We start from the raw sequence: 24,312 nt of genomic DNA, 5'->3' as shown, positions 1-24,312 counted from the left end.
TAATTGGTGATTAAAAAAAAAAAAACATTTTGTGAAGGTTTTTGGTACAATTGGCCCGAGCCCAATTCTTTACCCTAATTTACCCTTTACCCTGAATCAACTGTTAAAAGTTGTTAAAATTGCTCCCATTATTGCATTAGTTCCCTTCTCTCTACTTTCGACATATGAAAATTTTTACAATTGTTTCATCATTTAAAGATAGATTCAAGTCAAGGTTTTGCCGATTTAGAAGTATTTTAGATAAAAAGTTACTTAGGTTCGCTAGGAAGGTTCTCTACAACAGAGCCGTCCTAAAAAGTGTACTGCTTTAAGATGGCGGCTGTCTACTAACTCATTTAATGTCATGTCTGTCATTTTGCATCTAGTTATATCTATCATGTCTACCATATCTACCATAACATGCGGGCGTAGTTTGTACTAGCTATCGGCTACAACATGTATTATTGGAGCTACCTAGCATCGCGTTTGCTCGGCGTCACAACTTTCTTGCCTCCTCCCTACTCCTGCTCTGCTCCGTCGTCTCGGTGAGTCCGTCTCCCTCAGACTTTTCGACCAATATAGTAACACATAGTAACGCATGCCTTTCCGTCCTCAGTAACGGTAACGGCATTGCCAAGATGAGAAAAGTAATTAATTAGATTACCCACTACTGAAAAAAATAACGCCGTTAGTAACGCCGTTATATTGTAACGTCGTTATTAACAACACTGGTCGTAACGAGGGCTGCAGGTATCAACTATTTTAGTAGTCGATTAATCGATGGACTACTTAGTTTGAATAATCAAGTAATCGAATAAGGAACATGAAAAATTCAAATAACTAAGCTGAGCCTCAAATGTTATTTTTTTTAATGAGGATCTATGTACAACAACAAAAACTATTGGCTAACTTACATAGAAAAAGTCCGCTAGCTTAAATGCTATAACATTTTTATAATTTTTTTCAAACAATGCTCTTAACCAATGGTTCAGACACATATTCCCACGAAAAACAGCTAAATATACAGTACCTAGAAACTAAATTCTGAAAGCATTAAAAAACATCAGCTCAAACAAAAACTTAGCTTATGTTGGTCTAAACAGGGAGCAGGTGGATTAAGCCATGTGAAGAGGCAGACCAGAGGTCAGTGTATCTACCCTAATCAATAAAACTAAATGCAACCACTTTCAAAATAAACATTACAACGCCACTTTAATTAAACGAATACTCGAATCAACAAAATTTAATTCAAATATTTTTTTCTAATGCGTCATGTATCTCTTATGCCCTATATTCTGCTTGTTTTCCTTATAGTGTAAGTGCTATTAATTTTATATTGGGTGTGTTAAAGTAATATAAACAGTAACACCGTAAATACAAGAAACCAAACTATTCCCTGATTGATTATCTTAAGTGTGTTAGAGTAATTCAAACAGTTGATCGGTAAATACAAGGAAAGATACTACAACCTAGGGCTGCTGATATCGATTATTTTACTAGTCGATTAATCGATAAACTAGTTAGTTCGAATAATCGAGTAATCGGATAAGGAACATGAAAAATTAAAATATCGGAGCAGAGCCTCAAACGGTATTAAAAAAAAATCTATGTACAACAAAATAGAAAATGGCAAATTTACAAAACAAAAGTCCGCTAGCCTAAACTATAAAATGCTGACGTTTTTTTTTTTTTTTTTTTTTACAATGCTCTTAACAAATGGTTGAGACACATATTCCCACAAAAAGCCAAATATACCTATAAACTAAATTACGAATACATTAAAAAACATGAACTCAAACAAAAACTTCGCTTATGTTGGTCTTAACAGGGAGCAGTTGGATTCAGCCATGTGAAATAATGCAGACCAGAGGGCAGTGTATCCACCCTAATCAATAAAACTTAATGCAAACACTTTCAAAATAAACCATTACAACGCTACTTTAATTAAAAGAATACTCGAAGCAACAGACAAATATTTTTTTCTAATCGAATACTCGAGCTAATTGATTAATCGTTGCAGCACTGCTACAACCCCTAGCAAAAAGTATGGAATCACCAGTCTCGGACGAGCACTCACTCGGACATTTTATCATATAGAACAAACTCAGATAAAAAGCTTGAAAAAAAATAATGAATTAGTTCAAAACTCCTTAGCATTCAGAAACACGAAAAGAAATGAATGTCCAATACAGATTCTTGACTCTTGACACCTTGTCCAATGCAGATTCTTGACTCTTGACAAGGTGATGATGCTGGAACATTTGTTTCGTACTGTTCCAGTGAGATTTACAAAGATGACTGCCTGAAGAAGACATCAAAATTCGCTCAGTCCTTGATGATATGGGGCTGCATGTCAGGCAACGGCACCGGGGAGACGGCTGTGGTCAAATCTTCAATAAATGCACAAGTTTACTTTGAAATTTTAGACAGCTTTCTTATCCCTTCAATTGAAAATATGTTTGTCATTTTCCAAGATGACAATGCATCATGCTACAGACCTAAAACTGCTAAAGCATTCCTTGGAGAAAGACTCATCCAGTCAATGTCATGGCCTGCAAATAGCCCAGATCTCAACCCTATTGATACCCTGTGGTGGAAATTGAAAAAAATTGCTCCGACTTGCAAGGTTGATCTGGCAACTGCAATCAAAGAGGGTTGGCACCAAATTCATGAAAAATACTCATCAAGTCCATGCTGCAGAGACTGCAAGCTGTCATTAAAGCCAGAGGTGGTGCTTCTAAATACTAGAGATGTGTATTGATTGTTATTTCTTTGTTTGTTTCTAATGATTCCATATTTCCACAGAATGGAGTGATTCCATATATATTTCCCTGCACTTACTCTATAAAAATTAACATTTACTGACCACCACAATGTTTTTTATTCATTTCTTTTAGTGTTTCTGAACGCTAAAGACTTGCACTTTTGATCTAATTCATTATTTTCTGAGTTTGTTCTACACGATTAAATGTCCGAGTGAGAGCTCGTCCGAGACTGGTAATTCCATACTTTTTGCTAGGGGTTGTATAGAGGAAGTCGGACATCCGGGCATTTAATGACGTCACCAGCCACAACAAAGCGTCGCCATATTGACAATGGGGCAAAAGACAAGTCACAAGCAGTTGCTCTATCGTGCATTTTAATACAAACGCGTTCAACTTTCATTTTATTTGCGGTCTTTTTTCCGTCGGAATGACTAAAAGTTGCTGTGTTGCGGGTTGTCACACAAGGAAGAGTTCGGAGCCGCATTTGAAGTTCTTCATTCTTCCACGTGAGAAGGAGAAACAAATAGTTGAGAGCTATTAATCGAGGAACAGTAAAAGAAGACTGTTCCGTGGACTATTTTCGCCTGTTGGAACCTAAATTCAAGCACATTTACGTTTGCAGCCGACATTTGATTACTGGTGAGTAAACTTTAATTTTTGCCCCAATTAGCTGCTAGGATTCAATAGACTAGGCAGTGGTTATTATTACCGGAACCGGCAACTCGCAAAGCGTTATTTTTCTTTTGCCGTGAACTGCTCTGATTAGTCAATCGGTATATTATTCGCCTCGTGGGAATTGGTTATTTTGCCGTGACGTGCTCACGGCTAAATAACGCTTGGAGGCGAATTACCGGTTACGGCAGAAATAATCACTTCGTATATACTACCAATTTTCTCAGTTCCACACAGTACATATTCCACGTAAATGATAAAGGTCAACTTACTGGGTGACTTTATGAGATAGTTTTAGATGTTTCCGAACTCCACTGCAAGCCATTCCTTTGTTTATCCAGCTATCAGCTGCGACTTTGTATCGGCAGCTTTGTAAGCCAATAAACGCTAATTTTAAATTGCATCGCCTCCTTGCGTCTGTCGGCAGTGACTCGTGATAATAGTAAGCCCCGTTTAAGACGTTTTTAGGAAAAAAGATGCAAAACACACCTGAAATATATTAATTTCAGACGTTTGTCTATGGAATGTTTAGCTGTGCGTTCCCCCTTCACAAAATGGCGACACGTTGCTAAGCGAGGTGACGTCATCGTGACATCACGCAGAATTCTTCCATTAGGGACAAACGGGAGGTTGACCCGCCTAGCAACAATTGCTAACATCATGAATATTCATGAGCAAAAGTGACGTGGTGATTGCAGTACGCCGTTATTCGTGCACTTCCCCTCCCTATCACTTTTTTTGTCTGTTTGGTATTATTGAATGAATTTTTTTTTTTTAAAGTGACATAATTTTGTCAGTGAGCCTTGTAGGATTCAAACAAAAAATAGTTAAAAAGATGACTTCTGAATTGTTTTCCAAGTCCCTAAATAAGATTATTCAATGTCAGCCCAGTGAACCAGAGTTTGGTAAACCCTACTGCATTGCATCTCATGGAGTTTCACATCAACTCAGTGCAAACAAATACAGTAAAGATTGAGTCAAATAACTTACTGGATATTTCGGGTGAGGTGAAGTCGGTTGGCGTGTTTAGCTTTTCATTCCTACTTTTATATCCTTCCATGTTTTCTGTGAAGCTACTCATTCATCTTCCAGGAAGTCACTCAATCACTTTGTTGTTTTTAAGGATGGATTATCCCTCTACTCTTGATATTTACATAAAGGTAGCTAGATAGTTAGCTCGCTAACAAAGCATTTCATAGTTTTTACAATAAATCTAGACTAAATATGTGCACAAACGCTACTAAATATGTATCACCTGTAGGACCCTGGACGATACTTTCAAGAGTAACGCCACTTTGCGCGGTGCATTGTGGGTTTACGACACAGTCGTAATTGTGTAAACCCCGAATTTAGTCTTGCAGGGCGGTACACATTAAAGTACTGTACTTCATAACGTAAAGTTTTTCTTTCACAGTTGCACACCATAGCAAGGGCTTAGGTTTGGTCTCAATATTGGTAGGGACCATATATCAGCATAACTTTCATGAACACTTTTTGCTTGAGACGGGACATTAATAAGACCAAGCAGATTGGGTGAACGGAGGTCAGGGCTCCACTTCTCACCAATGTGAACCAAATTAATTGATAGGCTAAATCAGGGGTCCACAAACTACGGCACGCGGGCCGGATACAGCCCGCCTCCACATTTGGTCCGACCCCTGAACATTTTTTTTTTTTTTTTAACTTGTGTTATATATTTCCTGGCTTTTTCTGTGAAGAACCCATAGAGGGTTATTTGGTTATTATCTATTTAATTAATAGTGATATTATTATTATTATTATATTATATTATATTATATTATATTATATTATATTATATTATATTATATTATATTATATTATATTATATTATATTTATAGCTGTCAAAATTAACGCGTTAACGAGCGGTAATTAATTTTTTAAATTAATCCTGTTAAAATATTTGACGCAATTAACGCACAAATGCCCCGCTCAAACATATTAAAAGGACAGCAAAGTGAAAGGTGTACTTGTTGTGTTTTTTGGAGTTTTGCCGCCCTCTGCTGGCGCTTGGGTGCGACTGATTTTATAGGCTTCAGTACCCATGAGCATTGTGTAAGTAATTATTGACATCAACAATGGGGAGCTATTAGTTTATTTTTTGTTTGAAAATGTTACAAATTTTATGAAAACGAAAACATGAAGAGGGGTTTTAATATAAAAATTCTAAAATTTTCTATAAATTTTTATAAATATTTATATATTTCATTTATTATTTTTATTTATATTTTAAGAACTACAAGTCTTTCTATTCTTGGATCGCTTTAACAGAATGTTAATAATGGTAATGCCATCTTGTTGATTTATTGTTATAATAAAGAAATACAGTACTTATGTACCGTATGTTGAATGTATATATCCATCTCGGTCTTATCTTTCCATTCTAAAAATAATTTACAGAAAAATATGGCATTATTTTATAGATGGTTTGAATTGCGATTAATTACGATTAATTAATTTTTGAGCTGTAATTAACTCGAATAAAAATTTTAATCGTTTGACACCCCTAATTATATTATACTTTATTATATTATATTACATTTAGAGCTGTCAAACGATTAAAAATTTTAATCGAGTTAATTACAGCTTAAAAATTGATTAATCGTAATCAATCGCAATTCAAATCATCTCTAAAATATGCCATATTTTTCTGTAACTTATTGATGGAATGGAAAGATAAGACACAAGACGGATATATACATTCAACATACGGTACATAAGTACTGTATTTCTTTATTATAACAATAAATCAACAAGATGGCATTAACATTATTAACACTCTGTTAAAGCGATCCATGGATAGAAAGACTTGTAGTTCTTACAAGATAAATGTTAGTACAAGTTATAGAAATTTTATATTGAAACCCCTCTTAATGTTTTCGTTTTATTAAAATTTGTAAAATTTTCAGTCATAAAATAAACTAGTAGCTCGCCATTGTTGATGTCAATAATTACACTATGCTCACTCATGGTACTAACCCATAAAATCAGTCGCACCCAAGCGCCAGCAGAGGGTGACAAAACACCAAAAAACACAAGTAACAAGTGGACATTACACTGTACTGTCATTTTAGTCTGTTTGAGCGGGGCATGCGCGTTAATTGCGTCAAATATTTTAACGTGATTAATTTAAAAAATTAATTACCGCCCGTTAACGCGATAATTTTGACAGCCCTAATTATATTATATTATGTTATATTAGTTTTATTTTATTTACTTTTGTTTATTGAAGAATCCAGATAGGGTCTTTTGATTGTGGCTTTCTGAAAAACAATATTTTTTTACATTTAGGCACTCCTGCAATCATCACACTTTTTCTGTTACAAACTGACCCCGGCCCCTCATCAGAGAAGGGAAGAGTTATGTGGCCCTCACAGGAAAAAGTTTGGGACCCCTGGGCTAAATTATTAATGCAAAATAAATCAATACAAATTTATTTAACTTCCACACTGCGAATTTATAACGTCTTAATATGATAAATTTTCTTAAATCTAGTCAAATAATTTTCTCCATCTAGTTAAAGGCTGGTTAACAGATTAATGCAGGGCTGTGGCGCCACCAGGGGGTGGCCAGGGATGGCCACGGCCACCGCCAATAAATTGGTTGGCCACCCCACTGGCCACCCCGCTTGCCAGTATATCGTTAGATTGATGTAGCATCAGTTATGCATTTCATCCCAAATGAATGCATTTATTTTGATTTGTTAAATGTAGGGCTGTCAAATTTATCGCGTTAACGGGCGGTAATTAATTTTTTAAAATTAATCATGTGAAAACGCATTGCCGCAAACAGCCTACAATGGCGCCGTTTTACTTCTATACAGAGATAAGAGGCAGTGTCAAGTGAGTGGAGTAGATAAAAGCGTTCATTAGCAAAAGCTTTGTCATCTCTCCCACAGCAACTATAAATATTGTGGGAAGCGACATGGGGAAGAATGACAGGAGTTGATCTTTTTCTTAACACCCTGTAGTGTATCCAACGCAGAGAAGATATACCATTTGCAGCCACCACACAGTCATGGTTGCACCTCTTCCCATCATGCATTTGGGACGAACAGTTAAGTCGCTACAGTATAATTTACTGAAAGCTCAACAAATACACTAGATGGCAATATTTAGTCACAAAATACAAACTCACATTTATCCTTTAAGAATTTCAAGTCTTTCTATCCGTGGATCCCTTTCACAGAAAGAATGTTAATAACGTTAATGCCATCTTGTGGGTTTATTGTTATAATAAACAAATACAGTACTTATGTACCGTATGTTGGATGTATATATCCACCTTGTGTCTTATCTTTCCATTCCAACAATAATTTACAGAAAAATATGGCATATTTTAGAGATGGTTTGAATTGCGATTAATTACGATTAATTCATTTTTAAGCTGTGATTATCTCGATTAAAAATTTTAATCGTTTGACAGCCCAAGTGAAATGTACACCTTATGCCTAATATATACATAATAAAACAGAATTGTTGTGGAACTCAAAATGTTGACTGGACAGTTACGGACTATGCACATTAAATCATTAGTAACATCAAATATTACACAATACACCAAAGTATATCAGTAGCCGTGTCCTTAAGACTTTCTGATAGTTTTCCCCTGACCTTTTTACTGCAATAATATAATGAAAACCTGAAATTATGGCTTTAGTTTTGGCCACCCCAAGATTTTAAGTGGCCCCATCTGGCCACCCCTATGAAAAATTTCTGGAGGCGCCACTGATGCAGGGGTCCCCAAACTTTTTCCATTCTGGATTCTTCAATGAACAAAAGTAAATATAATATCATATCATATCATATAATAATAACACTATTAATTAAATAGATAATAACCAAATAACCCTCTCTGGGTTCTTCACAGAAAAAGCCAGGAAATAAATAACACAAGTAAAAAAAAATTTTTTTTAATTGTTCAGGGGGCCGGACTAAAGGCCGAGTTATACTTCCGCGTCAGACCTACGCCGTCAAGGAAGAATCGAGTTACGACCCTACGCCGTAGCCTGACGCGCGCCTCTCGATTTTTCTACCTTCGCGTCGCGTAGACGCGTATTACGTAGCGAAAACGGACTGTGATTGGTCCGCTCAGACTGTTGTTTCCGGTTTACCGCGAAAACACCGCCATTGTAGAATAGAATCAAACATTTTCTACACGCAAAAATGCACCAAGCCGACGGGAGTATCATCGAAGAGCAAGTCTCGTCAAGACATTATTATTGTGATTGCCAAATGGCAAGGTCGGCGATCAGAAAAAAAAAATGGAAGAACCACCGAGACGTGGGTGTTCGGAATCGAGTGGCCACACCAAGCGGTGACCCAGTCGGCCAAAAACTGCCAACTTTTTATCACTTTATGTCGTATTTTTGGTTGGTGCACTTCATCATTTACTGTGTACATATGTTTCAAGTATATGAAGAATAAAGCACAGATTTGGTGTCAAAAGAGTTGTTTTGATCTTTAATTTTCAATAACAGACAGTTCACACACACAATACATCATCACTGATTGAGAGTGCCTCGGTGCTTTTTATGAGCAAGCCTCCCAACACAGTTTGGGAAGTTCCCTAGACACCAGAAATCTGCTATGGCTTCCCAGTGGCTGGTTGTAGGACACGGCAAACAAATCAGGCTGGAGAGCTTTGCAGACCTTGAACGCAGTGCTCGACGCCAGTTTGAAGCTAGCCGCCACAGCTAGCTCTCTCCACCCGAGTCTTTAAAACTCTCTGTGCGGCATCAAAAGTCGGCCAGACCGCTTCGAAACCGTCTTCTGCGTCGCCTGCCCGTCAACATTTGTATGTTCAATATTTATTCAGTGTTGATGAGCAGAATATTTTCTTTCAAGAGTTCCATCTTGCATTGTTTATTTTTTCTCCGACTAGCGGAAGTAAACAAGCATGCCCCAAAACCGTACAAACATAACGCCACATCCCTCTAGTGGCTTGGCGGTGAATTACAGAACAACGCGTTCCCTCACCGCAGAACTATCGAATGTCGAATGACGCCGTAGTCGCTACGCCGTCACCGCAACGCGGGAGTATAACTCAGGCTTAAATGTGGAGGTGGGCCGTATCCAGCCCGCGGGCCGTAGTTTGGGGACCCCTGGATTAATGCATCAGATTCTTCTACTTACTTTTAGTAAATATTACTTTTACTACAGTATTTGTTCTTATTAAGGCCATACAACTACAAGTAGGTCATTTTTCACCTAAATCAAGAAAAAATGCTTTCAAATAATGTTTTGAACAATATCGATTGAATTAAGAACATTTCTGACAAGTTTTTTAAAGATTATTTTCAGCTAGGTATTTTTCTTATTTCAAGAAATCTGAGTAAAATTTATTTGAAGCACAAGCAGATAATTTCACGTATTTCTAGTAGATTTACACTGAAAACAAGTTTTGTTTTGTTTTTTGTTTGGGTTTTGCAGTGCATATATATTGGTTTCGGTGGTACACAGTTTGATTAAACCTTTGTTTTTAAAAACTACTAAAGAAACATTTTGAAAACTTCCAGAATAAGTGTCTGGATTTTGGAAGTGTGTGATTATTTTTGCGACGTCTCATTGGTGAAATCGGTAGAGCTACTTGCTACTACTACACCTGTTACAGCTACTCGGTATTGATCGCAAAAAAAAAAAAAAAAATCTAAGTCTAATAGTCTCTTGTTTATTTAGCACCTTTGGATAACTTTGAGAGTCCAACTGAATGTAAAAGAGTGCTTATTCACCACCACAAAAACTTCGAGATCAAAATAGTATCAGGGTGAAAAATTTCACAGAACACCGGCTGTGAACACATGTGTGAATAGGGGGTGGGGAGTGTCAAGTCATCAGCCAATCAAACTTGCGTTTGAGGGGGGTAAAATAGACTAGCGCATTCAGCAAGTGAAGAGGGGTCAATGTAAGTCTGAAAATATTGAAAGTACAGTAATTCACTTAATAATGGTAGGGTTAATTCTATCCTGACAACATGGGGAGACAATTTAAATTACCTATATAATTTAAGTCATTATATAATGCAGACAAGGTTGCGTAAAAGTTGGTGGGGACAATTTAAGCACCCTGAAAAGTTGGTAGTGTTATGTCCCTACCGTCCCTATGCAAACCTACGCCCTTGCTCCATAGCGTTAACTTTTACTGCATGTGATATTGCCTATAGGGGACGAATTATATTATAAAATTTAAAGAGCATACGACAGGAGAAAACAAGTCTTAAATAGCATTATTATGTGAATTAGAATCATATTTTGAGACGAGGATATTCTTTTTATCCAAGTATTTTCCACAATTGCTAAATAAATGGCATGGTCATGACAAATAACAGTCTTGTGCTAAATGGAACATGAAATAATAAAAATGCAGGACAACATGGCAAAATTACTTCATAATGGTCAAAACTGTCGACTTCACCTTTACTGTCACACCTCCTGAACGATATTTTATGACACCTAAATTATGTCATTTTCCTTCCCCGGCTTAGGAGAATGTAGACAAGCCGAGAGGCGTGACAGCTAGCCAACATGCTAACTCGAACCGAGTGATGTTTGAAAGTCTTTGAAGCGGAAAATCTCACATAACTAGCCCGGATGTTTTGACATGACGACTGGGTTGTCGATTGTCTTCGCCGGAGAGCAATTTACAGATCGTTCCCTGGAGGAGGGCGGCTGCAGTTGTTGTGCAGCTAACGTGCAGCTAATGTGCATGAGGAGAGCTTTTTACATGCCTATCAATGATCAAACATAAGTAGTCCTTAATTTAAAGAAAGTTTGTAGTGTTTACTTTGTAATCGCTGTATTCGCGGCTATTTTTAACTCAAAGTTGCAATTTCTGATCGGTCAGAAATTTTGACAGAACACCGGGGACATGAGCACAATAGGCCGAATATATTGCTCTCCCGGCGGGTGGATGTTCGACAAGCCGCCGGTGTTGTGCCGAAAAATAGCCGCCCCACATGCATGTCAGCCACAAAATGCAAGCCACCTACATATTAAAATGATCCCAGTATTTGACATAATACAAAACAGAATGTTTACTCACCCACACCCACACCCACAGTAGTAGGGCTTATTTTGGCCAATATCCACGGTGAATGGGAACCTTTTGAAACTCCAAAAAGGCGCACACGCCTCTCCCTCGTAAAGCAAGATTTGTCTGCAGCTGTTTGGCTGGCGTGATGCGAAAAATAAACTTATTAATCTGCAAAATCAGCTGAATCCTTAGTCCTCATACACAACAGTACGGCTGTTTAGTGAAGAGGACGCCTTCACCCGTGCACGTCACAGCGCCCTCCTCCTCAATGCAAGACCGAAGCCGGAAGTCACTCATTTTCATGGCGCGGGATTCAAAAAACTAAATAAATATAGTGATCGCTTCCACACACATCCAAGCGGTCCATATCATTCAGGAGCATAAAATACCGCGTGTATTATGAAATAAACATGCTTTTTTCGTGTCACAGGCACTTTAACTTCAATTTCCTAATTCTTTGTAGACAACACCGGTCTCATAGTTACACAGCAGGCAGGGCAGACTGTTTGATTCACAGCCACTTTTCAAATGGCATGATGGCTATGAACTACAAAGTCATTTGTTTCATATTGATAATGAACAGAGACTGTTAAGTCATAGTGAAGACGGCCATTAATATCATCCTAATATCTGCCCTAATCTGACGTAGCCTATATAAATCCCTAAGTGTAGACATTGCCAGTGTGGACCATAGAAGTGTTGACATGACAGATACTTGTATGAGAGGTGAATTATGAGTTATACGTCCCTATGTTGCCTCATGGGTAATTCCATGTGGGATTTTTATTCAAATACTGATATCACTGAAATGATTGATAGAGAGTGGAGTCTGTTAAAATGCACTTAACGAAGTGATTAACTAGGCCATTTTTTTTTCAAGGTCTCCTCCGCTCCGAGAACAACCAGATGTGTTTTGACATTTCCTAATTTTGATAATGAAGAGAGTTCATTTTCATGGTTGCAAATTAGTAGTATTACTGCATATAGTTATAAGATAAGATCCTGATTGTTGACAAGTTGTAGATTCTTGTAGGCTGAAATGAAATGACCAAGTCACTCTTTTTCATAGTCCATCCATCTATTTTGTATGTATTTTACTCTCACTTGGATTGAGGGTGAGGAGGTGAAACTATATCCAAGGTAAATATTAGGGCTGTCAAAATTATCGCGTTAACGGGCGGTAAGTCATTTTTTAAATTAATCACGTTAAAATATTTGCCGTAATTAACGCACATGCCCAGCTCAAACAGATTAAAATGACAGCACAGTGCAATGTGCACTTGTTACTTGTGTTTTTTGTCTCCTTCCGCTGGCGCTTGGGTGCGACTGATTTTATGGGCTTCAGCACCCATGAGCATTGTGTAATTATTGACATCAACAATGGCGAGCTACTAGTTTATTTTTTGATTGAAAATTTTACAAATTTTATTAAAACGAAAACATCAAGAGGGGTTTTAATACAAAATTTCTATAACTTGTACTAACATTTATCTTTTAAGAACTACAAGCCTTTCTATCCATGGATCGCTTTAACAGAATGTTAATAATGTTAATGCCATCTTGTTGATTTATTGTTATAATAACCAAATACAGTACTTACCTTACTTACTTACTTACTTACAGTATGTACCTTATGTTGAAAGTATATATCCATCTTGTGTCTTATCTTTCCATTCCAACAATAATTTACACATAAATATGGCATATTTTATAGATTAATTAATTTTTAAGCTGTAATTAACTCGATTAAAAATTTTAATCGTTTGACAGCCCTAGTAAATATACATTACTTTTATATTTTACATGAACTAGAAAATTCCATTTCTGGAGAAATTGCGATTGTAGCTTTACTTTCGCAGGTAAACCCCTTGTGGTCACGTGCTGCTGATTGCAGGTCGCCTCCCATTGATTTTGAGACATTATTCGTTCACTTTCTGTTGATAAGAGGTCATTTCCTGTTGATGTTTTGACGTACATGGCCGTCAATGGCGTCGACTTACATATGCGTCAATGAAATCCAATTACACCGGCATCAATAGACTCAACATATATGGCTGTAAATGGCATGGACGTACATTGGTGCCAATGGCATGGACGTGCATGGCTGTCAATGGCATTGACTTACATATGCGTCAATGGAATCCAAGTAACTGGCATTAATAGAAATGACGTACAGTATATGGCTGTCAATGGCAAGGACAAGACATACATGGCAGTCAATGGCATCGACTTACATATGCGTCAGTGGAATCGAATTACACCGGCATCAATGGAATCAACATACAGTGCTGGCCAAAAATAGTGGCACCCCTAAAATTCTGTCAGATAATGCTAAATTTCTCCAAGAAAAAAATTGCAATTACGATTTTTTTGCTTGCAGTTAAAAAACACAAAAGAGAATGGGAAAAAAATAATCATTACCATTTTACAGAAAACTCCAAAAATGGGCCGGACAAAAGTATTGGCACCCTTTGAAAAAATAATGTGATGGCTCTCTAATTTTTGTAATTAACAGCACCTGTTACTTACCTGTGGCACATAACAGGTGGTGGCAATAACTAAAACACATTTGCAGCCAGTTAAAATGGATTAAAGTTGACTCAACCTCTGTCCTGTGTCCGTGTGTGTACCACATTGAGCATTGAGAAAAGAAAAGACCAAAGAACTCTCTGGGGACTTGAGAAGCAAAATTTTGAGGAAACATGGGCTATCTCAAAGCTACAGTCCATCTCCAAAGACCTGAATGTTCCTGTGTCTACCGTGCACAGTTTCATCAATAAGTGTAAAGCCCATGGCACTATGGCTAACCTCCCTTGATGTGGACGGAAAAGAAACATTGATGACGGAATTCGACGAAAGATTGTGCGGATGGTGGATTAAGAACCTTGACTAACATCCAAATAAGTTCAAGCTGTCCCGCAGTCCCAGGGTACAACAGTGTCAACCCGTACTAACCATCGGCGTCTACATCTAAAGGGACTCTATGGCAGGATACCCAGGAAGACCCCACTTCTGACCTAGAGACGTAAAAAAGCCAGGCTGGAGTTTGCCAAAACATACCTGAGAAAGCCAAAAACGTTTTGGAAGAATTTTCTCTGGTCAGATGAGACACAAGTAGAGCTTTTTGGGAAAAGGCATCAACATAGAGTTTACAGGGAAAAAAACGAGGCCTTCAAAGAAAAGAACAAGGTCCCCACAGTCAAACATGACGGAGGTTCCCTGATGTTTTGGGGTTGCTTTGCTGCCTCTGGCACTGGACCAAAAGGTTGTGCAACCAAGTATTAGGCTGAAGGTGCCAATACTTTTGTCCAGCCCATTTTTGGAGTTTTGTGTAAACGGTATGGCTGTCAGATTTATCGCGTTAACGGGCGGTAATTAATTTTTTTAATTAATCACGTTAAAATATTTGACGCAATTAACGCATGCACGGATTGACCCGTTCAGGCGTTGCCTCAAACAGTTTACAATGACACCGTTTCAGCACATTGAGAGCGAAAAGGCAGAGAAATGCGAGTGGACGTTCATTGAACTGCGCCTTTTATTGGCTTAAGCTTTGGCAGCCACTAGTAACAGTCATGATTGCCCAACTTCCCATCATTCATTTGGGCGGAGCATGAGACGATCTTTTTCTTAACACTCTGAATTGAACACAACGCAGAACATAATGTATACCATTTGCAGTCACCACTCACTGACAGTCATGGTTGCCCAACTTCCCATCATGCATTTGAGCGGAGCAATAGACAATCTTTTTCTTAATGCGCTTAACTGAACACAACGCAGAACATACTGTACACCATTTGCAGCCACTACCGGCAGTCATGGTTACCCACCTTCCCATCATGCATTTGGGCAGAGCAGGAGACGGTCATTTTCTTAACTCGCCTAATTGAACACAACATAGAACATTCTGCATACCATTTGCAGCCACCACTGACAGGCATGGTTGCCCAACTTCCCATCATGTATTTAGGCGGAGCAGGAGACATTCTTTTTCTTAACACGCCTAATTGAACACAATGCAGAACATACTGTATACCATTTGCAGCCACCACTGACAGTCATGGTTGTCCAACTTAGCATCATGCATTTGGGCGGAACAGTTTGGTCGCTACAGTATCATTTAGTCAAAGCACAACAAAAATAATAATCCTATCTAAAAAAAAAAAATTCACAAAAAGAAAAGCACTCAGTGCAAAGAGAACTGGTACTTATGTACAGTATGTTGAATGTTTATATCTGTCTTGTGTCTTATCTTTCCATTCCAACAATAATTTACAGAAAAATACGGCATATTTTAGAGATCGCTTGAATTGCGATTAATTACAATTAATTGATTTTTAAGCTGTGATTAACTCGATTAAAAATTTTAATGGTTTGACAGCCCTAGTAAAATGAATTTTTTTTTCAAAATCATACTCTTTAGTGTTTTTAGTACAAGCAAAATAAATGAAGATATTAGCCAACTACCAAAGCATTTGTAATGGCGTACCCCAAGCAACACGTCACTTCCTCTCATTAATATTCATGACATTAGCTACTGTTGCTAAGTGGGGACAAGCCACCGTTTGTCCCTAATAGGAAATGAATGGAAATCGTGTACGAAGGAGATGTTTACAGAGCTAAACCTACCAATTCTCTCCAAAAATGATGTCCCTGGTGCCAAATTCACTGGCAAAGATGTTGAAAAACATAAAAACGTTCAGTTAAAGAGATGGCTTGAGTGTCGAAGGCTGATAAAGACGAAAAAAACGAGCCGACCTAAGCATAGCCTTAACTTTTTTATCGACGCGACTGACAATGACATTCTCCTGTTTCAACAATCTATCCTTTACCACCATATGCCCTATCGTTCTTATATATTATATCCTCCGGTTGTCCTATGTCTCTGACCGTTCTTGGAGGTAATTTTTCGATCCGATTCAATACATTTAATGCTCTGTAAAAAAAAAAAAAAAAAAAAAACTTTTTTTTTTTTTTTTTTTTGCTGACGAGCAAAAATTAAATTGCCATCATATAAACATGCATTTTAGTGCGTAACATTTGTGCTTGCTTCATACTGATCTGAAAAAAATTGTATAAAAGTGCTGAGAACAATCTTTACTGTTTATAAAGTGAGGCAGGGCACACTGTTGACTGCTACAGCTCTCTTAGCAGCTAGGTTTACTACATGAGCAAGACATCCTATTTGTGGTCCGAATCCATCTGTGTCACGTACTGAATTAACAATATTTGCAACATTATCGATAATCACTGGTATGGATTGATTTGGCTTTCTTAACTTCCATTCAGTCATGACAATTTAGAATTCATCGATGTAGTATATGGACTACGTGTCCCATAATCACTCTGGGCTCAATGGCATGGGACGTAGCACATCTAGTTTGCCATATCATGATATCTAGTGTGTGGGCGCATTAAAAAAGTTAGCAAGCGCCGCTGAAGTCACGTCTGCTCATTACTACACACCACCAGCATATGACAATCCACTATCATAAAAAGGACGAGTTTGAAGCACAGCGCTCTTAATGTCATTCAGCTGTTCGTTGTCAAAGCGAGGTTGTTCGTAGCAGTCAAGTCAGTAACAATGTTTTGGCGGACTTCGTTGTAAATATCCGGCGTTGTGCCGAAAAATAGCCGCCCCGCATGAAATGTCACTCCTGACGGGAGTGCCCACACGTCAACAACACCGGCGCGCCGTAGATGGTCCACAGTCACTCCGGAGCACTGACGCTGCCGGTATACGTTGAACAGTAGAATATAATGGGAACGATTGGCTCCGACGCTAGTTTTTGCCGGACCTGGAACGAAGATGCATTTTGCGCAGTTGGTAACGAGGAATCCGAACATTCATAGCACGTCTGCCGCACGCGCGCACACACATGCACGCGAGGCAATAAATCGCAGCGGAAAAATTACCGCCTTCATTTTTATTTATCGCGCGATAAATGGAATTATTGCATATTGCGACAGGCTTAATCAGCATGCTCGTTTTTGAAAGATTACCGGAGAAAAGTAGCAGATTTTCCATTGGTTCTATGCGAGGGCGGGTCTATAATGTCCCACTTCTATTCTACTTCTGCTTTACGATGCGACGTCACGATCTAAAAATAGCATGCGTGCAGTACGCCATTGCAATCATTTTCTCTGGAGAAATTTAGCATTTTCTGACAGCATTGCAGGGGTGCCAATACTTTTGGCCAGCAATGTACTTGTGTTGCTTGCTTGGCTTCCAACACCCTCCATGAAGTTGGCCGGTCTTTCAAAGACTCCTGGGCCGACCAGCCCCCCAATCCGCCCCTGCCCCCAACCAATGAACATTCACCTCGGGGGGCCCGTTTTACTTATCGCACCCGGGCCCTGATCACATTTGTTCCGCCGCTGAATATAATCATATGAACATTAAATGAAAAGCAGAATGTAGCTCAATGTGCCATAGCAACAACAATGAATAAGTAAGTTTTAAAGCATTTTACATCAAAACTACTCTGAAAAGTACAATTTCGCCCAACAAGTACCTGAATATACATGAACAAATGTAACTCGTTAGTACTCAACTCTGCTAGTAGCTGATTATGTAGCTCGATGTTGGGCTCTGGTGCATTCATAAATATGTCACAGTACCCCCAACAGCAAAATTGTAATCCTATTAATAATTAACATCTCACATTTTTATACTTTGACATATCTCAGTGTGCTGTGTTGCATCTGCAACCGAGATTCATTATATCTCTGCTGGAAAACTCATAAAAGAGTGCAATCAATGGATGCTGTATTTTCAGCGTCACATTTGTTAGTGTGTGAAAAGTTATATTTTGCTTTGACCCATTTTCCGCAAAGGTTTTTTTTCTTTTATTGAAATTCTCCATTATCAAATGGCCTTTTGATGTCGGTAAAACAACGCGACCACACACAGAGCGTAGCATTGTCTGTCTCTTTGTTTAGATTTGTAGGATAAAGTAGTAAAAAAAATTGGGGGAAAAAGTTATATACCGTAGAGAGCAAGGATTAATGAAAAGTGTATATTTTGGCATACATTAGCGCATCTTGGATGTAAGCCGTTATCTAGTAAAACAGATTGTTTTAAGAAAGTAATGCTGTGCATTGCAGCAGAGAATTGGAAAGCACTCAAGGAATTCAGCAATCAAAGACAACGCTGATGCTTATTAGGAAGGTAGCCAAGTTACAATGCAGCTGTTTCCTTCCAGAATCTCTAATGTGCTCCTGTTAAATCTCAGGCGTCACACCTAAAGTGAGGGAGTACTACAAACGTGAAAATGAACCCATCGGCTTGATTGGACGTCAATGGCGTTAAACAAGGGCGTCGGTTTGGTCTCATTATTGGTAGGGACGATATAACAGCATAACTTGCATGTACACTTTTTGCTAGGATCAGGACATTAATAAGACCAAACAGATTGGGTGAAGGGGGTCAGGGCTACATTTCTCACAAATATGAATCTAATTAATGGATCGGCTAAATGATCAATACAAAATAAATCTGTATTGACTTTCACACTGCAAATTTAGAACGTCTTACTCTGCTAATTTTTCTTAAATCTAGTTGAATAATATCCTCCATCATGTTATGAGTGTTAAAGACTAGATAACAAATTAGTGGGTCAGATTATTCCATTTATTTTAAATATTACCATTTGTTCTTATTAAACCCATACATCTAAAAGTTGGTCATTTTTCACCTAAATCAAGAAAAAAATGGTTTCAGATAATGTTTAGAACAATATTCCTGAATTAAAAACATTTGAGATTTTTTTTTCTTTTTTTGCTTAAAATAAGTGTGTTTAGATTATTTTCAGATAGCTATTTTTCTTATTTCAAGAAATCTAAGTGAGGAAAATTTACTCGAAGCACTAGCAGATAATTTAACTTATTTCTCGTAAATTTACACTGAAAACAAAGGAATTTGACTAGTTTTAAGTAGGTATCTTTTTGGAGTGCATATGTATCGGTTCAGGTGATACATCGTTCGATTCAAACCTTTTTTTAAAAAAACTATTAATTAAACATTTTGGAAACTTCCAAAATAAATGTCTGGATTTTATTAGCAAATTTAAATTGCAATATTTGAATATAAAATATATGCAATCATGCACAAGAAATACAAACCATGTTAATCATCTCTTAACTATCCAGGAATGCAAAAAATAAGCATTTGTCTTAAGACCACTCATTATTGTCTGTCTAAATAAATTAAATGTATCAAAAAAATTCTTAGGGAATATAAGAAAAAAATGGAGCCTTTTTCAGATGAAACACTACTGCTTTTTTTGGGGGGGGGGGGGGGGGTCAAGTCAACAGCCAATCAAACGTGAGTTTGAGGGGGAAAAAATTGGACTGGCGCATTCAGCAAGTGAAAGGGGGTCAATGTAAGTATGAACATAAAGTAATTCACTTAATAATGGCAGGGTCAGTTCTATCCTTACAATATAGTAGAATATAATCTAAATTACTTATATAACTGAAGTTATCATATAATGCAAATAAGGTTGCTTAAAAGTTGGTGGGGACAATTTGAACATCTTAAAAAGTTGGTAGTGTTTTGTCCCTACCATCCCTATGCAAATCTATGCCCTTGGCGTTAAAATATGATCATCCACAGCTAGACCTCACAGTTCTACTGACTTTAGACTAGGGGTGTTAAACTCATTTTTATCATAGGCAGGGGTGAAAGTGGGCCAGAACACCGTTCCGGTATACAATCCCTTGCAAAAAGTATGGAATCACCAGTCTCAGACGAGCCCTCACTCAGACATTTTATCATGTAGAACATAATCAGATAAAAAGCTTGAAAAAATAATGAATTAGCAACTCTTTAGCATTCAGAAAACACTAAAAGAAATGAATAAAAAACATTGTGGTGGTCAGGAAAGGTTAATTTTATAGAGCAAGTGCAGGGAAATATATATGGAATCACTCCATTCTGAGGAAAAAACTATTGAATCATGAGAGACAAACAAAGAAATAACCATTAAAACACATCTCTAGAATAGGCGAAGTTTGCCTTTTGGGGCAGGGGGGCGCAACATGTTGATGACCCCGAAACGCAGTGTCAGCAATAAAATAAACTTACAAGAATATTTATAACAATAAGTTGACAATGAGCGTTTTTTGTTTCCCATCATTCTTGAGGGGAATTCTAAATCAGGCTGCTTAGGCAATACTTTTTCCCAAGATCGTCATCCATTGAATATGGTACGCCCGCCGGTGTCGTTACGTTTGATCATGGACCGACATGTAGAAAAGTTCTCCTGTGACACATCCTGCTATGTTAGCTGCACAACAACGGCACGCCACTCTCTAATTGTTCACGTCTTCGCCGTGTAGTAAAGCATTGTTTTACGCCATTTTCTTGTTGACCATGTGGCAGCTACGCGCTCCTCCGACGTCGGCCGGTTTGTCCAGCTGCTTCCCCGGCAAACGGGCTCTCCTGCCCGCAGCGGGTGAACGAGCCCGACGAGCTGTAACTTGCTCGCCACCGGGCGAGTTGCCGATCGGCGAAGACAATCGACAACCACGCCGCAGTGTGATATGATCCTGAATAGTTTTGTGTGATTTTTCGCTTCGAAAGCCGAGAAGACACTGACACATCACACGGTTCGGGTTATCATGGCGGCTAGCTGTCACGCCTCCTGGTTTGTTTACGCTCTCCGAAGCCAAGGTAGGGAAATGACAAAAGCCGACTAAGTCTGGTGGCATAAAACATAGTTTGGGAGGTGCAAGAAGTGGACAGTTTTGTCCATTATAGAGTAATTTTGACATGTCGCACTGAATAAATACAGTCTTAATATTTCAAATTGAATTTAGCACAAGACTGTTTTTTGTCATGGCCATACCATTTATTTACCAATTGGGGAAAAATACTTTGATAAAAAGAATATTCTGTAAAAATATTGTAGTAGAGAGACTGAAACAATTACATTTTGCGGCTCTCTTTGTGGCATTTACCTCGATCTGAATAATTCCCCCTCAATGGGCTGAATTCTAAATCAGATGAAACTATGACCCTGCCGACGTCATCCTCCTGTTGGGGTCGCTAGAGCCTTATAATGGTAGGCGTGGCTAAACAGCAGGTTAAAAGACTCATTTCTCGTCATCTGCGTTTTGCCAAGTTGTTGTATTTCGTCGAATTGTCTCAAAATATGATTCTAATTCGCATAATAATGCTATTTAGGACTTTTTGTTGAAGAGGCTTTTTATTATTTTGTCCACCTGTTTGGTGAAAGCATTATTCTGGATAGTAGATTGCCTTTTGCTATTGCATTGTCAGGAAATACAGTACAGTTATCCTCCTTCAAGTCCTCCACTATATCCTGGGGGATCCCAAGAAGCTTCTTTTCTGATCCTATTATTATATTCCAGGACTGCCCCTGGGTCTTCTCCCTGCTGAATGTGCAACTCAGCAAAATGCTGCATTTATTTCCCACAGTGGAAAACAATTTAAGCTTTTTGGTGCATTTTACCATCTTGCATCCTGGACTTTTTTTTTTTTTTTTTTGCCCCAGTGAAGCACTTCCCTCGAGTCGGAGGAGAGCGAAGAAGTGGCCCAAGAGAGTACTGGCCAAATTAAGAAATTAGAGATACAGTGGGGCAAATAAGTATTTAGTCAACCACTAATTGTGCAAGTTCTCCCACTTGAAAAGATTAGAGAGGCCTGTAATTGCCAACATGGGTAAACCTCAACCATGAGAGACAGAATGTGGGGAAAAAAAAGAGAAAATCACATTGTTTGATTTTTAAAGAATTTATTTCCAGATTAGAGTGGAAAATAAGTATTTGGTCACCTACAAACAAGCTGGCAAAGAGTTCTAACTTCTTCTAATGAGGTCTAACGAGGCTCCACTCATTACCTGTATTAATGGCACCTGTTTTAACTCATAATCGGTATAAAAGACACCTGTCCACAATCTTAGTCAGTCACACTCCAAACTCTACTATGGCCAAGACCAAAGAGCTGTCGAAGGACACCAGAGACAAAATTGTAGACCTGCACCAGGCTGGGAAGACTGAATCTGCAATAGGCAAAACGCTTTGTGTAAAGAAATCAACTGTGGGAGCAATTATTAGAAAATGGAAGACATACAAGACCACTGATAATCTCTCTCGATCTGGGGCTCCATGCAAGATCTCCCCCCGTGGCGTCAAAATGATAAGAACGTTGAGCAAAAATCCCAGAACCACACGGGGGGACCGAGTGAATGACGTACAGAGAGCTGGGACCACAGTAACAAAGGCTACTATCAGTAACACAATGCGCCGCCAGGGACTCAAATCCTGCACTGCCAGACATGTCCCCCTGCTGAAGAAAGTACACGTCCAGGCCCGTCTGCGATTCGCTGGAGAGCACTTGGATGATCCAGAAGAGGACTGGGAGCATGTGTTATGGTCAGATGAAAGCAAAATAGAACTTTTTGGTAGAAACACAGGTTCTCGTGTTTGGAGGAGAAAGAATACTGGATTGCATCCGAAGAACACCATACCCACTGTGAAGCATGGGGGTGGAAACATCATGCTTTGGGGCTGTTTTTCTGCAAAGGGACCAGGACGACTGATCTGTGTAAAGGAAGGAATGATTGGGGCCAGACATTTTGAGTGAAAATCTCCTTCCATCAGCAAGGGCATTGAAGATGAGACGTGGCTGGGTCTTTCAGCATGACAATGATCCCAAACACACAGCCAGGGCAACAAAGGAGTGCCTTCGTAAGAAGTATTTCAAGGTCCTGGAGTGGCCAAGCCAGTCTCCTGATTTCAAGCCCATAGAAAATCTGTGGAGGGAGTTGAAAGTCCGTGTTGCCCAACGACAGTCCCAAAACATCACTGCTCTAGAGGAGATCTGCATGGAGTAATAGGCCAAAATAGCAGCAACAGGATGTGAAAAGCTTGTGAAGAGTTACAGAAAAGGTTTGGCCTCCCTTATTGCCAACAAAGGGTACATAACAAACTATTGAGATGAACTTTTGGTATTGACAAAACGCTTATTTTCCACCATGATTTGCAAATAAATTCTTTAAAACTCAAACAATATGATTTTCTGCGGCTTTTTCCACCCACATTCTGTCTCTCATGGTTGAGGTTTACCCATGTTGACAATTAAAGGCCTCTCTAATATTTTCAAGTGGGAGCACAATCTGTGGTTGACTAAATACTTGTTTGCCCCACTGTAATACCTCGTGGGTGGTTATAATATCACCACAGTAAAGTGACTAATCGAAAACGTTTTGATATTCGATTGCTTTGTTTTCATGTTTTTTATTAAGTTGGAGGGGGGGGGGTAAAATAGTTGTAGTAATGGAAGAATTATTTAGCAGGTGTATTTCTATCACGTGAGTTTTGCAGTAAGGTGGTTAACTAGGCTATATTGTCTTCTCAGAGATATGCTAGTGGCAGGGGTTAATTTGTGGCGGATCCTCCCGGAACAAAATCCGGCACCTCTTGATTTTGGCCTCCCTGTGTTCCGGGACTTACAGTGGGGCAAATAAGTATTTAGTCAACCACTAATTGTGCAAGTTCTCCCACTAGAAAATATTAGAGAGGCATGTAATTGTCAACTTGGTTAAACCTCAACCATGAGAGAATGTGGAAAAAAAAAAAACAGAAAATCACATTGCATATATCACATTATATCTGCAGAAATGCGAGGGGTGTACTCACTTTTGTGATACACTGTAATCTGCAAACAGTGACTACACATCGAAATTGCCAATAGAGGGCCGGCAGTGAATGATCATGTTTTAATGCCATTGACGGCCATAGGCGGAGTTTGACTTTTGGGCCAAACGGGGCACAACATACAGTATTGATGACCCCAAAATGCAGTGTCAGCAATAAA

General features: G+C 38.6%; 1 protein-coding gene across 4 annotated transcripts in view; it reads right to left on the bottom strand.

Moving 5' to 3' along the window:
- The window catches only part of cchcr1 (coiled-coil alpha-helical rod protein 1), a 172,116-nt gene that overhangs the window by 29,644 nt on the left and 118,160 nt on the right, over positions 1-24,312 (bottom strand). For 3 of the 4 annotated variants that reach the window (XR_009061389.1, XM_057821755.1, XM_057821754.1), the window contains exon 1: positions 4,407-4,699. The exons of the other annotated variant lie outside the window; for it this stretch is intronic. Coding sequence is in view for 2 of the 3 variants with exons in the window: in XM_057821755.1 (XP_057677738.1) it covers positions 4,407-4,497 (91 nt within the window). In the remaining variant the exon portion in view is untranslated. Of the gene's footprint in view, positions 1-4,406; positions 4,700-24,312 lie in introns of those variants that run through there. 4 annotated transcript variants of the gene reach the window in all.

Source organism: Corythoichthys intestinalis, chromosome 18 (genome assembly GCF_030265065.1).
Source record: "Corythoichthys intestinalis isolate RoL2023-P3 chromosome 18, ASM3026506v1, whole genome shotgun sequence".
In the NCBI taxonomy this organism is placed as follows: Eukaryota; Metazoa; Chordata; class Actinopteri; order Syngnathiformes; family Syngnathidae; genus Corythoichthys; species Corythoichthys intestinalis.
This window is presented reverse-complemented; position numbering and strand designations above follow the sequence as displayed.